Source organism: Channa argus, chromosome 14, assembly GCF_033026475.1.
Source record: "Channa argus isolate prfri chromosome 14, Channa argus male v1.0, whole genome shotgun sequence".
NCBI lineage: Eukaryota > Metazoa > Chordata > Actinopteri > Anabantiformes > Channidae > Channa > Channa argus.
This window is the reverse complement of record NC_090210.1, coordinates 8,692,779-8,705,654: the sequence shown is the minus strand read 5'-3', so window position 1 is coordinate 8,705,654 and position 12,876 is coordinate 8,692,779. Positions and strand designations below refer to the sequence as shown.

General features: G+C 37.3%; 1 protein-coding gene across 2 annotated transcripts; it reads right to left on the bottom strand.

Moving 5' to 3' along the window:
* Positions 1–1,034: 1,034 nt before the first annotated feature.
* gtf2b (general transcription factor IIB) lies at positions 1,035–7,025 on the bottom strand. 2 transcript variants are annotated; one of them, XM_067474424.1, is made up of 8 exons: positions 6,915–6,967; positions 5,458–5,509; positions 5,234–5,346; positions 3,499–3,632; positions 3,198–3,344; positions 2,396–2,525; positions 1,635–1,916; positions 1,035–1,512 (listed from the first exon to the last, which is right to left on the bottom strand). In XM_067474424.1, the coding sequence occupies exons 2-8, from the start codon at positions 5,460–5,462 to the stop codon at positions 1,379–1,381; spliced, it is 945 nt and encodes a 314-aa protein (XP_067330525.1). In that variant the 5' UTR covers positions 5,463–5,509; positions 6,915–6,967; the 3' UTR covers positions 1,035–1,378. The 2 variants fall into 2 exon arrangements, with proteins under 2 accessions (XP_067330525.1, XP_067330524.1); XM_067474423.1 differs by lacking the exon at positions 5,458–5,509 and having other exon boundaries at positions 6,915–7,025.
* Between the last annotated feature and the right edge of the window lie 5,851 nt (positions 7,026–12,876).

Genomic DNA, 12,876 nt, shown 5'->3' with positions numbered 1-12,876 from the left:
GCTAAATATTTCTAATGCTAATGCTAAATATGTCTTTTAATGCCCTCTAGTGGCTCAAGGATGACATTGAGCCAAACTCAAGTAAAGACGCAAGTGTTCCATGTTGTTGCAGCTTCTTTTGGAGCAGTAAGTCTTTACCTACGATGATTTTTTACAGGGCTAAATTCAGTTGGATTTTAATACCCGTTTAGTTTTCATTCCTCAGTGAACGAGCAGCTGTTGTGGAGCTGATGCAGCGTTTTTATTTTCTTGTTACCTCAGTGGAAATGAAAACACTTAAGTGAGTCACAGTTAGAGCTACACTACCAAATTCATCCTGTCCTCCCTGAAGCAGCAGATGAACAAGTCTTCAAAAACTGACTGGTGGACTGCACATGAACACAGTGAAAGATTAGTCAAATGTGTTGTGCAAGAATGCACATAAGTGCTGAGCTCATTTTTACTTTAGGTCAAAATGCCATTAAATGCTGCTCACGCTGTTCTGTGATTTAGTTTTCAAGCTGGAACAGTGAACCCAGCTGATGACTCTTGTCAGTTTGCATCTTGAATATAAATTGACTCAAATGTTGCAGACCTGTTGATATAAAATCACTACAGGGGAGGGCAGGGTATATTATATACATACTGTATGTACACAGTTAAACTGAAAGCACTAATTTTATCAGTAGTTTTAATTATCAACATTGTTTAATGATGGAGATAGATTGTAAACATTTTTTTAAATTCTTTGCTTGTGCATGTTGTTGCCAGAACAGATGAAAATGTCATGGATGGTACACCAATACTCATGTGTTGCTTTTCACCCTGGTGTAAAAAGGAGTTTCTGCAGTTGTTGCCAGTCATGAATGCACAAATTAAACATTTGTAGTAGTGGCTTTGATTTTATTTCTTGCATAAATTCTAATTGTTACGATACAATCTGATGTTTCACATTTATAAAGGGGTTGTGGAGAATTTTTTTCTGCTGAAAATTTAAGTGGTTTTATGTAAACAAATGTTATCTGTAATGGTATTTAAACAATGAGCTGATTACATTGTTTTAATGAAAATCTTTTATTTTAAATTACTTAAAACAATTCAAACAAAATAGAACCTGGTATTTTTCTACAAAAACAAAGTTTTGTTTACAGTATGAAACCGCCTAAAATTGCAAGCAATTACATTTTCCCACTTGGACATATATACATGATAACGTATATACACTCAAATGAAACACTGTAAGTTACAGTCTGCAAGCTGTTTATTTAAGCACTGGAATGTGTCCGTTTTATTCCTGTGAGCGTCTTGAGAGACATTTTCCAATTCCAACACAAATAAGATAACAAATACCATCTTGTAAGTACAGCAGAAAAATATCACTGTGCAGGGAGTGTCTTCTTCACAGCTGTGGCAGCTTGTCGACAGGTGTGTCGAATTTGAAGTCTGGAGGGAAAAGTTCTGCAGCTTTCGGGTAGATGAGTCGATATGACTGTCTGATTGTAACATCTGCAACACCAGCAATATCTCCGATTTCTGTGTAAGCGTCAGACAATGATGAACCGTCAGTAAATCAACCACGTACAAAAACTGGAGGCCAATGCATTTTCAACAACCTAAGGATTTACCAACAGTACCGCTACAGTCCAATCACTCACCTTTCTGGGTCTTCTTCTCTGCCGAAGCCTGAGAGGCCATATAAATGGCTGCTGCAGCTACAGAGATGGGGCTCCTGCCAGGCACCAGGTCAAGCTCCACTGCCTTCCTGGCAATGAAGGTCGCAGCCATCTGCACTTGTTTGGGCAAACCGAGGTTTGAGCAGAAGCGGGACATAAAATCTCCTGTGGTGATTAAGTCCACGCTGGTCTCCAGGGCCTTCAGGATCAGCTTGAAGCATCTTCCAATTTCCTTCTTGGAGATTCGGGACACAGCGCAGATCTCTGTGGAAGACATGAGGACATGCATTTAGAGGGACTCAAGTGAAAGACAACTGTAGCAACAAAGTGTGGACTTCTCAGTTCTTTTCTATCCATACCCCACTGTGACTTGCCAAGTAAAAGCACAGAAGACAAAGTGTTCCAATTATGCTCCAACATTTTGTTTTCCTCTTTGAAACCGTAGGGATGATAAATTGTCTTTAGTAAATGGTGCCAAATTACACAGCACACATACAACCCTCCTGAGAAACACTCAAGGGACATGCTGCATGCCTTTTCCAGGAAAGGGTGTGGGCAGTTTTCAAAGAACATACGTAAAGTTTCTTACATTACTTTGTGAAAATGAAAACCTAAATCACACATGAATTAGGCAAGGGTATTTTAGGAAACTAAAACTGACCTCTAATGTCCTGTATACTATGAATCTTGAACAATTATTTTTTACATAACTAAAAAGAGGGCCAATGACACTTATTTCTGACCTTTAAATGTTCTTGGTACACCTTCCTGTCTGCAAGCAATGTAGAGACAGGCTGAAGCAATGGCATCATTGGCTCGTCCTTTCAGGCTCTTTTGTTCATACACCTGCTTAAATAAGTTGTTGGTTCTGTCCTGCACAACAAAAACATTTACAGCAATTAGCATAAAAACATTTAATCATGGACTTAGTTACTAAATCTTCCCAAACTCAATTACTACTAAGCTGTCATTGTGTTCATAAAGCCTAAATAAAGATTTTTATAGCAGTTTTCATGGATGCAAATTATTAAAATTTAACAATTCAAAAACAAAAGTGGAATTTTGTTACTAGTAAAATCCTCCTTCAGTGTAAAGGAGACCAACCTGTAGTACTTTACAACCAAATGTTACCCTTTTATTTTTCTAGTTTTATTAAATAACAATGGTATCGACCTAGTCAATGTACTTCATTGCCCCAAGAGAGCCAATGCCGGCAAGTCAATGGAACAGAGCTTGTTTGTTTGGTCAGAAGACGCATATAAACATGCTGTCAACCCGCTTTGGTCGCTTCGTGAGACTTCTTGTGTTAACGTGATCATAACCTTCGGTAGAGAGTGTAGTGACTCCACAGAAAAACTGAGTTACATTCTATCCACAAAGTGTTTTCCCCTTATGTGCATGGTTTTACTTTCTCTCTGCCTTCTCCCTGTTAGTCAGCTGACTTTTCTGAAAGTTCTTATGTCATCAATTCAAGCATATATGCTGAAGGTTTGCAAAATAAACCACAAAGGGAGGAACACAATTAAGCTGGAGGTTTTTTCTTACTATGATGTTCCTTGGGAGGTTGATGCGATCTGCCATGGTGCTGATCTCTTTAAAGGCGTTGAGCATAGCCCGGTCAGAGCTGCTCATCGTTCGCCGGTTCTGGTATTTTGAGTTGCCAAATTCGTCAAAACTAGCTGCGCCCGTTCCCTGCAGTGAATACAGTGGATGTTCAGTACATAAATTCAGAGAAGCTTTAAAAACTTTGGGGATTTTATCATCTTCTGACATACCAGCATCGTGGAACAACTAATTTTGAACATTCAAACAAATTTAAATTTTAAATCTGACACTTGTCTGTCACCTTGCTGATCATGGTGGTCAGGTCTCCTCCATTGAGCAGTGGGTTCTGAGCATCTCCCACTCTGGATGGATCTTTAAGCGCTTTCTCATTAGAAAATGTTCTCCACTCTGAGCCCACGTCGATTACACGGTCACCTGAAGAGACATGGGTTGAATTACAATAAAAAGGATGAAGAAAATAAGTAAAACAATCTTTCTTAAATGAACAAGCTTTAATTGGTACATTTGCTGAATGGCATATGTAAAATGAGCCACTTTTTCTGTATGGTGTTTAGGGAGAGCATCAATACCAGAAACCAAACTGTAGCTAGTTTTAAATCTAAAATGCATCTAAACCAACATGGCACCAACATCTTCACAGTAAATTGATACATCATTAAAACAAACTTAAATGTTTCTAATGTATCAGTCCGTAACTTTTGCTCTAAATACTTTAATCACTATGAACTTAAGACAAAATAAACTTATTTCAGCACTGTGGCTTTTTGTGTTTTTAACTGGCAACAACACAAGAAGTTACGCGTAATAATAAAAATGTTAAAGTCTTAGGACTTTAACAAGTTTTTTGATAAATGACAGATTTTATTAAGTTTAGTAAATCATCTGCACACAAAGAGCCTGTGACAGACTCTATGAAATAATTAAACATCAGAACATCACAATTTGTTTCTGCAAACACATATGCAGTTATCCAAGTCTCAAACCTAGTCAACACAGTTGAGTCTTCTGTTCAGTCTTTGTTTGTCTTGTTCACAGTTCTCCTCTAGTTTCGCTGCTACACTATATTCTCAGTCATGTGGCTCTGGCACATTTTAGATATCATTGCCTCTCTCTCTTGTTCTCATTTTTAAATCACAGTCTCTCTAGTATATTGTCTCTAAACCGATTTTTGCAATGCTTTTGCAACAGCTTAGGGGTATACAAAGGGAAAAAGGGCTGACATGTTCTCCAAGGAGGACATACAGTCTCAACAATTATTTTCATTCTCTTATCATAATTGCCTGTTCTTGAAACCTTGCAGCAGGGTCGAAGATTAGATCTCTAATATTTTAATACTGTTGGCCTGTTTTTAAGCTATTCATTTTTCTAAATTGTAGAGACAAAGTGACAGTCATCTCTCAGAGGAAAGCTGGAACTATGGGAATAGGAAAAGAAAGTACTTCAGTTTGCACTTGAGAGCGACTGGCGTCTCCAGTCTCCTGTCTGACCCCCTCTGTGCTCAGGGGGCTTATTAGAGGAGACGCTGTTCCCTACAGTAACAATATAGATGTTGTCTCTATAGCGAGACAAAACAATTTTTAGTATATAGTTTTCTATGTTTTCAATGAAAAGAATAAATACATTCTCTATCCCATTTCTGAACAGCATGGCTTACAAAATGAAGCAAAAATAATATCTGAATTACATAACAGAAAACAAAAAACATGTTTTTGTGACCTGGATAAATGCATTCTCCACATTAGTGTCACGCTTAGAGAACCATGGCCTTGTTTAGCCTGTCAACTCAGCAGATGTTGAGGTGCAAAACCTCAACATCAAAATATATTTAAAGATATAAAATTAAACAAATAAGTTCAGTAAAATGTATGCTGATAAAATGTGTGCTGAGGAGTTGATCTATGTGATGATGTGAAGCTAAACAAGCAAGTAGAGGAAATCAAGGTAGAAAGGAAGGACGTGTTCTTAGACTGCAAGCTGTCCGATTCGAATGTGCACGTTGTTAAGTACATACTGACCTACTACAAGGCCGCATTCAGGGCAAATCATATCCCCTGCTCTGTAGTCCTCCACCAGTATGGCATCAGGGTGGTTGGGACACTGAACTCTGGGAAGGGCAAGAGGCTCTCCGCTAGAGGAGCAGAACAACAACAAAAAGGATCAAATAGTATTAAATACAAAACCAACCAAATAAATGGTGAAAATGAAGACTGACAAGAGGTGGATTGAAGGCAATACACACTTCATCCTGAGGCCTGACAGGCGATGCAGCTACAAATTGTCAGTTACAAGAGCTAGAGAAATAGAAATTTAAACTATTAGCAGAGTGTGATTTGTAACGGATCACCCATGAAAGAAAAACAAATGAAATTTCAAATAAAAATAACATCCAAGATTTAAACTTTTAATTTAAATCCACCTTTTCAATATTTGTTCATAACACACTTTAGAATAACTGCTGCTGGCCCAAGCATGCTTAAGCTGGACTGGGCAGTGAAAACATCAAAATCCAGACAAAGAATAAGCGTATGTGAAAGGTCAAAAAGGGTCAGTGTTGTATTAATCTATGGCTACCTGTTTCAACTGCACAAAGGCAACACATAGATTATTACACGCAGTCATGAAGCTTCAGTGATTAGGCAAATGTAATACAGCTAACAATTATTATTTATTTTCTTGTCTTTTTAATCTACGAATTGACAAAAATATGTTAGAAAAGCATGTCAATACAGTTTGCCAGAGCTCTGTCCGGTCGAAACTCATAGATATTCTACAATTATATGAAACACGTACTCACAGACAAACACTAACGTCATTACCTAAGGCAGGAAATGTAAGACTTTTTGCTTAAAAACAACAACTCGCATAGGAGAGCGCGAATTAGCTGTACACATAATAACACATAATAACAATAGCAGGCACATTTTAAATCCTGGATTAAATCCAACAATTATGTGACGTGGGGTGTCAAATCAGCGGTAAACCAACACTATTCTGCATTTGTCGGTTCCAGTTTTTACCTACCGTGTGGAAATTAATGAATAGATTCATTCCCCCCCACTGATAAATGATCTGCAACACAACCCCAGCTGAGAAGCTAAAACAGCAGACACGTATTAGTCAGTTTTTCTGATTAAAGTGAGGCCCAGTGTGGCAGCAGGCGAAGATAAATCTAGACACTGATTCACTAACGCAGCCTAAAAAGTACAATGTAAACAATCTGTATCCGCGTTTACATTAACAGAAATGCTCATCCACGGCCGCTTACAGATCGCCAACCTTAGTGTCAATTAGACAGTGATTTCCAAACGCTATGTTAGCATCAGGTTTCATATTCATACTATATAAGCTGTATTATGTTACAAACAGAGGTTGTTAAGTGGCGGCAAAGTAGGTCTACGATGCACAGCATTGTTTAACAAGATAATCAACAGAAGCTACTGAGCGCCAGCGCAGCTTTGATTAAATGTAACGTTAACGACAATACAAACCGTGTCTTCTGGCAACATCTAAGCAGCTAGCTAGTTAGCACACTAGCCGTTACTTAGCACAATACATCGTGCACATAAGAGAACAAATAAATGCGTAACATATTTTTGACAAGTTCTAGTTTTACCCAATATCTCCTAGCAAATAAAACGATTAGAGTATGACACAAAAAAAGCAGCTATTCTATAATTCTTCAAAGTTACTACGTACCGGCTGGTTGACGCCATGTTACACTTCACTCTGCTTTTAAGAGATAAAAAACAAACCGTTGCCCAACTACTATTTATAACCTTTTCAGATCACGTGTCTGCCGGAGTACGGGATACAAAATGGTGCAAACTAGACAAATATCGCACGGTGTCAAGTCTTTGTTGCTCACATAGAACTAACACTAACACTAACTATAATTGTAATTGGTATATATAATTGTAATTGGTATAACACGTAGAGGTGTTTAATGATCATGATAATCTTGTCATGTGAAAATTAATATTCACACAAAAAAATGAATGTTTATCCAACTAAAGTTGAACCACTGAATACCACTTTGAAATGAGGTATATTACCACGCAGTTGGAAAAGTTTTATAACAGAAACAAAACGATATATTGGGGATTTTATTAGTTTGGTATGTAATTTCTAAGTAATTTCCTGAAACATTGTTCATTGAAAGACTCAATAGACTAGTTTCAAGCTAACCATGGTTAAATTAGAATTCCCCAGAAAGAAAATAATTTAAACACAACTAAAAAGTCAGTTATTATTCATTTATTGCTTAAAGCTTAGCTTTAAATATGTTTTGAATTGTATTTGACTTTTTTCCGATCCAGGTGACCTGCTGATTGAAAGACTCTGAGATACTAATTGTACATAATTAATAAGGTATGAATGAATTAAAAATTGTCTCTTTTCCTCATATATTTGGAACCTAATTGCAATGCCATTTAACATTAATTTCCTTGTAAATTAAGAAATAATTTGTAAATAAAAACAGACCTGTAAAACAAAGCATTATCTGCCAATCAAAGCAGGTGAGATAACAGAGGTATAAAATTAGACAACCAAATACCTGTTAATCATTCACAAAACAACATGTTGTTTTAAAATGTTTTTAAAGGTAAATTTTACTTTTTACATTAGCAGCTTTTACAATACATATTCAAAAGTGTTTTAAATGACACCTTAATGCAAAAGTAATCCAAAATCGACAATGCATTAGTTTCTCTTCATCTGTTAAATAAAACAAGCGCCTTAAGCGCAACAAAAAAAAACTTTTAATAAAATTATATTGTTTATAGCTTTGAGAACCTGAGATGAAAAAGTCATTATCTTTTGTACAGTATATGACTAGGCTCAAACCCATTTAAGTCCACTTGCCTAAAAAGAAAAAGAGACAAAAAGATTTCCTTGTAAATTAAGAGAAAAATCTTAAAGAGAAGCAGAGACAAAGATCAACTTGTTTTCATCTTAGGCACATTGCAATTTCACATTCATTTCCTTGTAAACGAAGAGAAAAATCCCAAAGAGAAAAGAAACACAGAGATCGACAGGTTTTCATCTTATGCACATTGCCATTTCACATTCATTTCATTGTAAATTAAGAAATAATTTGTAATTCATTGTTTTCATGGTTTAAATCAGGGGTCACCAACATGGTGCCTGTGGGCACCAGGTAGCCCGCAAGGACCACATGAGTAGCCCGCAGGCCTGTTCTAAAAATAGCTCACCATAGCGCCACTTACCAATGAGCTGCATCTAATTTTTTTTGTTGCTATTCTTTTTTAAATCACATTTGATAGTTATTGTGAGAAATCATTAACATGATCTGTGTCTTCACATAGATGAATATCATTAATTTAATTAATTATTAATAATCAAATCAGTAAATCAAAACAGTAAATTGAGCAAATTTGTTATTTCAAAAGTGCGTATTAAACTGGTAGCCCTTCACATTAATCCGTACCCAAGAAGTAGCTCTCAGTTTCAAAAAAGCTTGTGACCCCTGTTTTAAATGTTCTTCAGCAGTTGACCTAGTTTGCTGCTGTGGTTCTTGTTGATGTGGAGATATTGAAAATTCTCTAACAAAATAATTTCTTGAAAACTGTTCAAACTCTTCTTGATATCCTGATGAACACCGCCACCCATATATAAATGTTAGTGCAAACCTTACAAAAAGTTAAAACAAGTCAACTTCAGACCGATTTAATTCAAAATCTTTTTGCTTGTTAATTCACCTAATTGCTCAGATTGGCCTGTGTTTCTGCAGAACCAATTCCAAAGGTTCTGCCATACCATTATAATACAAGGAAGTACTTCCACAGTGGGATAAACGGAGTATTTGAGTGAATAACTCAACTGCTAACTTAGATTTTCTTAACTCAAAAAAATCACCTTAAAGAGAATTTGACTCCCTAAATGAGCAGAGATTTACTGTTTACCTCCATTTTAAATTATCTGTCTGTACATGTTGTTACCTTGTGGAAATTGCAATAAGACCTACTAGGTAGTATTACTTTGAAAGGATTCAAAAGTTATTTACACACAGCGTTAGTGTGACTAGTCTTTCCCGTTACGGCCTTTGCCCTCTTCCTGACAACCCTGTAGCTTCACTCAGCAGTGCTGCTGGGGTCATAGCACAGCTTAGTTACAAAAAGGACAATTTTGTTCTCACTAAAGAAATGATTGTTCCCTCTCTGCTTCAGTCATCAAATGCTCTTGTTCCTCATTTAAATTCAACCGCCTAAATCAACAGTATTCAGCTGCAACGTGCATCACCTAAATTCAAGATACAACCTGTGGGAAAATGCGGTTAGCTGCTGTAATTTTTTTTTTACAGTTAAACTCTGTAAAATGATAGAATAAGAAGTTAGTGTCAGAATTTTACTTTGGAAATTAAAGCAAATTGTTTCAGTGTAGGAGACATTTCCATAAATGACACATCCTTGCCTAAATATAACCTGTGTGCAACATATATTATAACCTTTAGAAAAATATGACATTCTTTGTGAACTGAACTTTACAGTAAATGATTGTGATGCAATTATCTTCCATTAAGATAGTCAGTGTGCATCAGCACAACAGCAGGTGGAGCTACATAAAAGAGAGTGCCAGGTTTGGAAAACCTGCCCTCATTCTTCCAGGGTGACGATTGCAGTGATGCGTTTTCATAGACAGTTTATGTTACACTTATCTCCTTATCGTGGTTTAACAAAATTGATTAAATTTGTTTTAGGGGTAAAATGACCCAGAACCCACTACAGAGTACAGTCGCATTTTGCTGAGCATGCATCATCTGGCATGCATTGATGTGTCTCGGTCCTAAGTGTCTGAGTCAATAAATCTATCTTTGTTAATAATGTTCTTTATGTGGGCCTGCCATCAGCATTGCAGCATTAATACATAATACTCAAATTTGATTATTTACTACTGCTGATGTAAAGATGGGGAGAAAATGTGTACCACAACTTATTCAGTCTTCTTACTGCTCTCACAAATCATTTTTCTTCAGTCCATTCACATGCTTTCATAAATCTCGAAGTCATGTTGTCAAATATCTATCAATGGAAACTCTTTGCTGGTCTGACTGTACTTATAGAAACTAAACTTGCATAAAGCATTACAAGTCACAACATGATGGATATCACACGTGCAATTGACAGACTGCAGACACGCAGAGACCCATGTGCCAGTTTCAGAGCAGGAAAAACATGGCAAGTGTCCTCGGGCTACAATTCTTTGTATTAAACATGTAAATTCACACAAGGTACTTATCAACACAATACTTCAGAAGGTGCTTATTCATGATTATACAACTGCAATTCATATTGCACCATATCATAATTAGTGGTAACTCTTATTTTATGTTAAGTAATTACAAAGTAAACTGCCTGTGTGTAGACATCTGTAGTGTAAGACACACAGGCTCACACACTTTTTTGTTGTCTAGATACACCTGAGAAATATTGTTACTCTATGACCAACACTACACCTAAGCCTGAATCTGAAGAGAGAAATAAACATCTGTTTACCCTGTAGAGGAAATTAATTAAGTGTGGGATTGTTGTTTGGTTTGTGGCTTTAACCAAAGTTTGAATGACAAGAATGAGAAATGTTTATTTTTTGCTATTTCCACACAAACACTTCATATATGCACTGTATCTGGTGTGCAGTTATAGCACTAGGCAATGTGCTAGGCTGTTACAAAATAGAGACGGATGTCCAGGCTGAACTGAACACCCTGAACTTGGTTGCCAGGAGTCTCTGAGTTCCTCACCTCTTGGCATCATTACTGCTGCAGACAGAAAACCCCATACTGTCTAACTGCCACATAATGTGACAATAAAACCAGTCCATTACAACAGGTTATAGCTTTTTGTCCTCTTGCCACACCAACCGTTGCTACATTCAGATACAATGTTACATAAACAGTCTGTCACAACTGAGGCCTTCACAACAATTTATGTAGGAAATAACTGAAAGAGTCGGAAAGTTTGGTGTGTTTACATTTGTCCAGTACTATTTCAATACCTTTGCCCCTTCCGCATTTGTTTGGAAGTGATTAGAGGTCTTCTACAAACCTAACTAACACAAGACTGAATCACTGTCCTCAGAGCAAACATTTTGCTCAACTGCAAAAACAGTAATCAGATATATTGTGTCATATTCTTTTTATCCGGTTTCTGCAGAGCATATGAAGAACGCCGACAAAATGAAACAGGGTTATCAGTCTGCACATGTTTATGTGTCCGCATGCACCACATTCAGATCTGATCTTGTACCCTGGCAGGCTTTCACACCACATGCCTGAGTGGGTTCTTTTCCCTCTTTCTTTTTTCTTCGTCCTCTCAAAGTACAAGGGCAGAGTTACTCAGAAGAGTGGAAGCGGCTAACAGCCCAGGACCGGTTGAAACCTGTATGGGGCTGCAAGAGAGGAGCTACTTCCTTGACCGGGTGCATCTTCCACCGAATCCAGAAAGAGCTGGAAATGATGCAGGGGATGATGGGTCCTAATGGCTGTTGAGTTTGTCACTAAATTTTAGTTAAAATATAACAAAGCAGCACACCAAACCCATGTGGACAAAAAAAATAAGAGAAGTGATAATGAGTCAGCAAAGCAATTTCTGCAAAAACCAAGAAGCATTTAGTGGATTCTAAGACTGAAACAAAAAAGGGGGAAGCTGGTGCTGTGTTCAAGTCAAACTGGAAAAAAGTTGACAAATGAGCTCACTTCACTTGATGTAGATGTGAAAGTGTTCAGCTTTCTCAGTTCTTACACAGGTCATTGCATTTTCTGCCGGCCATTGTAATTCTCTAAAACCTGCTACATATTTGTTAAGACACTGTTTTTTATAACCTGTACCACAGCAAATATGCCTCTTTAAAAACCATGAGTTACATTTACATTTAGTCATGTGGCAACTTGCTTTTATCTAAAGTGATTTACAAGTGAGGTACAAAGCAAAAAAAAACTCGGAGACAAGGAGAAAACATAAAGCACAGGGCTACGAGAAGAAATTATTCCGTTTAAGGAGACACAAGTGCAGGTTCAGACAGAGGGGGGAAGTTTTTTCAATAGAAGAGGTACATAGGAAGGTGCAGAAGAGTTTTGTCTTTCTACAACATTTTGAATAATGGGAGTGAAGCTGCTGAGCATGCAGAGTTTGGTAGCTCTTTCCAGCATCAATGGTCCACTGAGCAGAGCAGCTTTGCTTAGGGCCTTTTACTGTGTGGTGTAGGGCCACCAGACACAGTTTGTTGGCAGAACACAGTGAGCATAAGGGATTGTAGACCTGGATAAGGGTTTTTAGGTAGGAAAGTGCTGTTGAGGTGCCTGCTCTATAGGTGAGAGTCTGAGCCTTGAAGCAGATATGGGCTACTTCTAGAAGCCAGAGATGATTAACTAAATTGAGACAGCTCTGCTCAGGCGAAGTGCAGTGAGACATAACAGTGTGGCAGTGAACTGGCACAAACAAGGACTCTTTTGTCACATCTGCCTTGTGGCCGTGGTATTTCAAAAGATCTGTGAAAAAGGACGAAGTTAAAAAGGCCTTGCTCCAGTGCAGTTCACAGGTAAATACTGTGCTTTTTATTACGCTGCATTTTTTTTGTTTTTGTTACATTACCTTATTTACCAGATTTATGTTCTTAATATAAAACATAATAAACAAACAAA

What these genes read in the sequence shown, in the direction of transcription:
- gtf2b (XM_067474423.1), bottom strand. An exon ending in TGTACCAAGAACATTTAAAG is followed by an intron (nt 1,917 to 2,395) that starts GTCAGAAATAAG and finishes TGTCTTCCACAG; the next exon opens with AGATCTGCGCTGTGTCCCGA. An exon ending in AGAGAAGAAGACCCAGAAAG is followed by an intron (nt 1,513 to 1,634) that starts GTGAGTGATTGG and finishes ACGCTTACACAG; the next exon opens with AAATCGGAGATATTGCTGGT.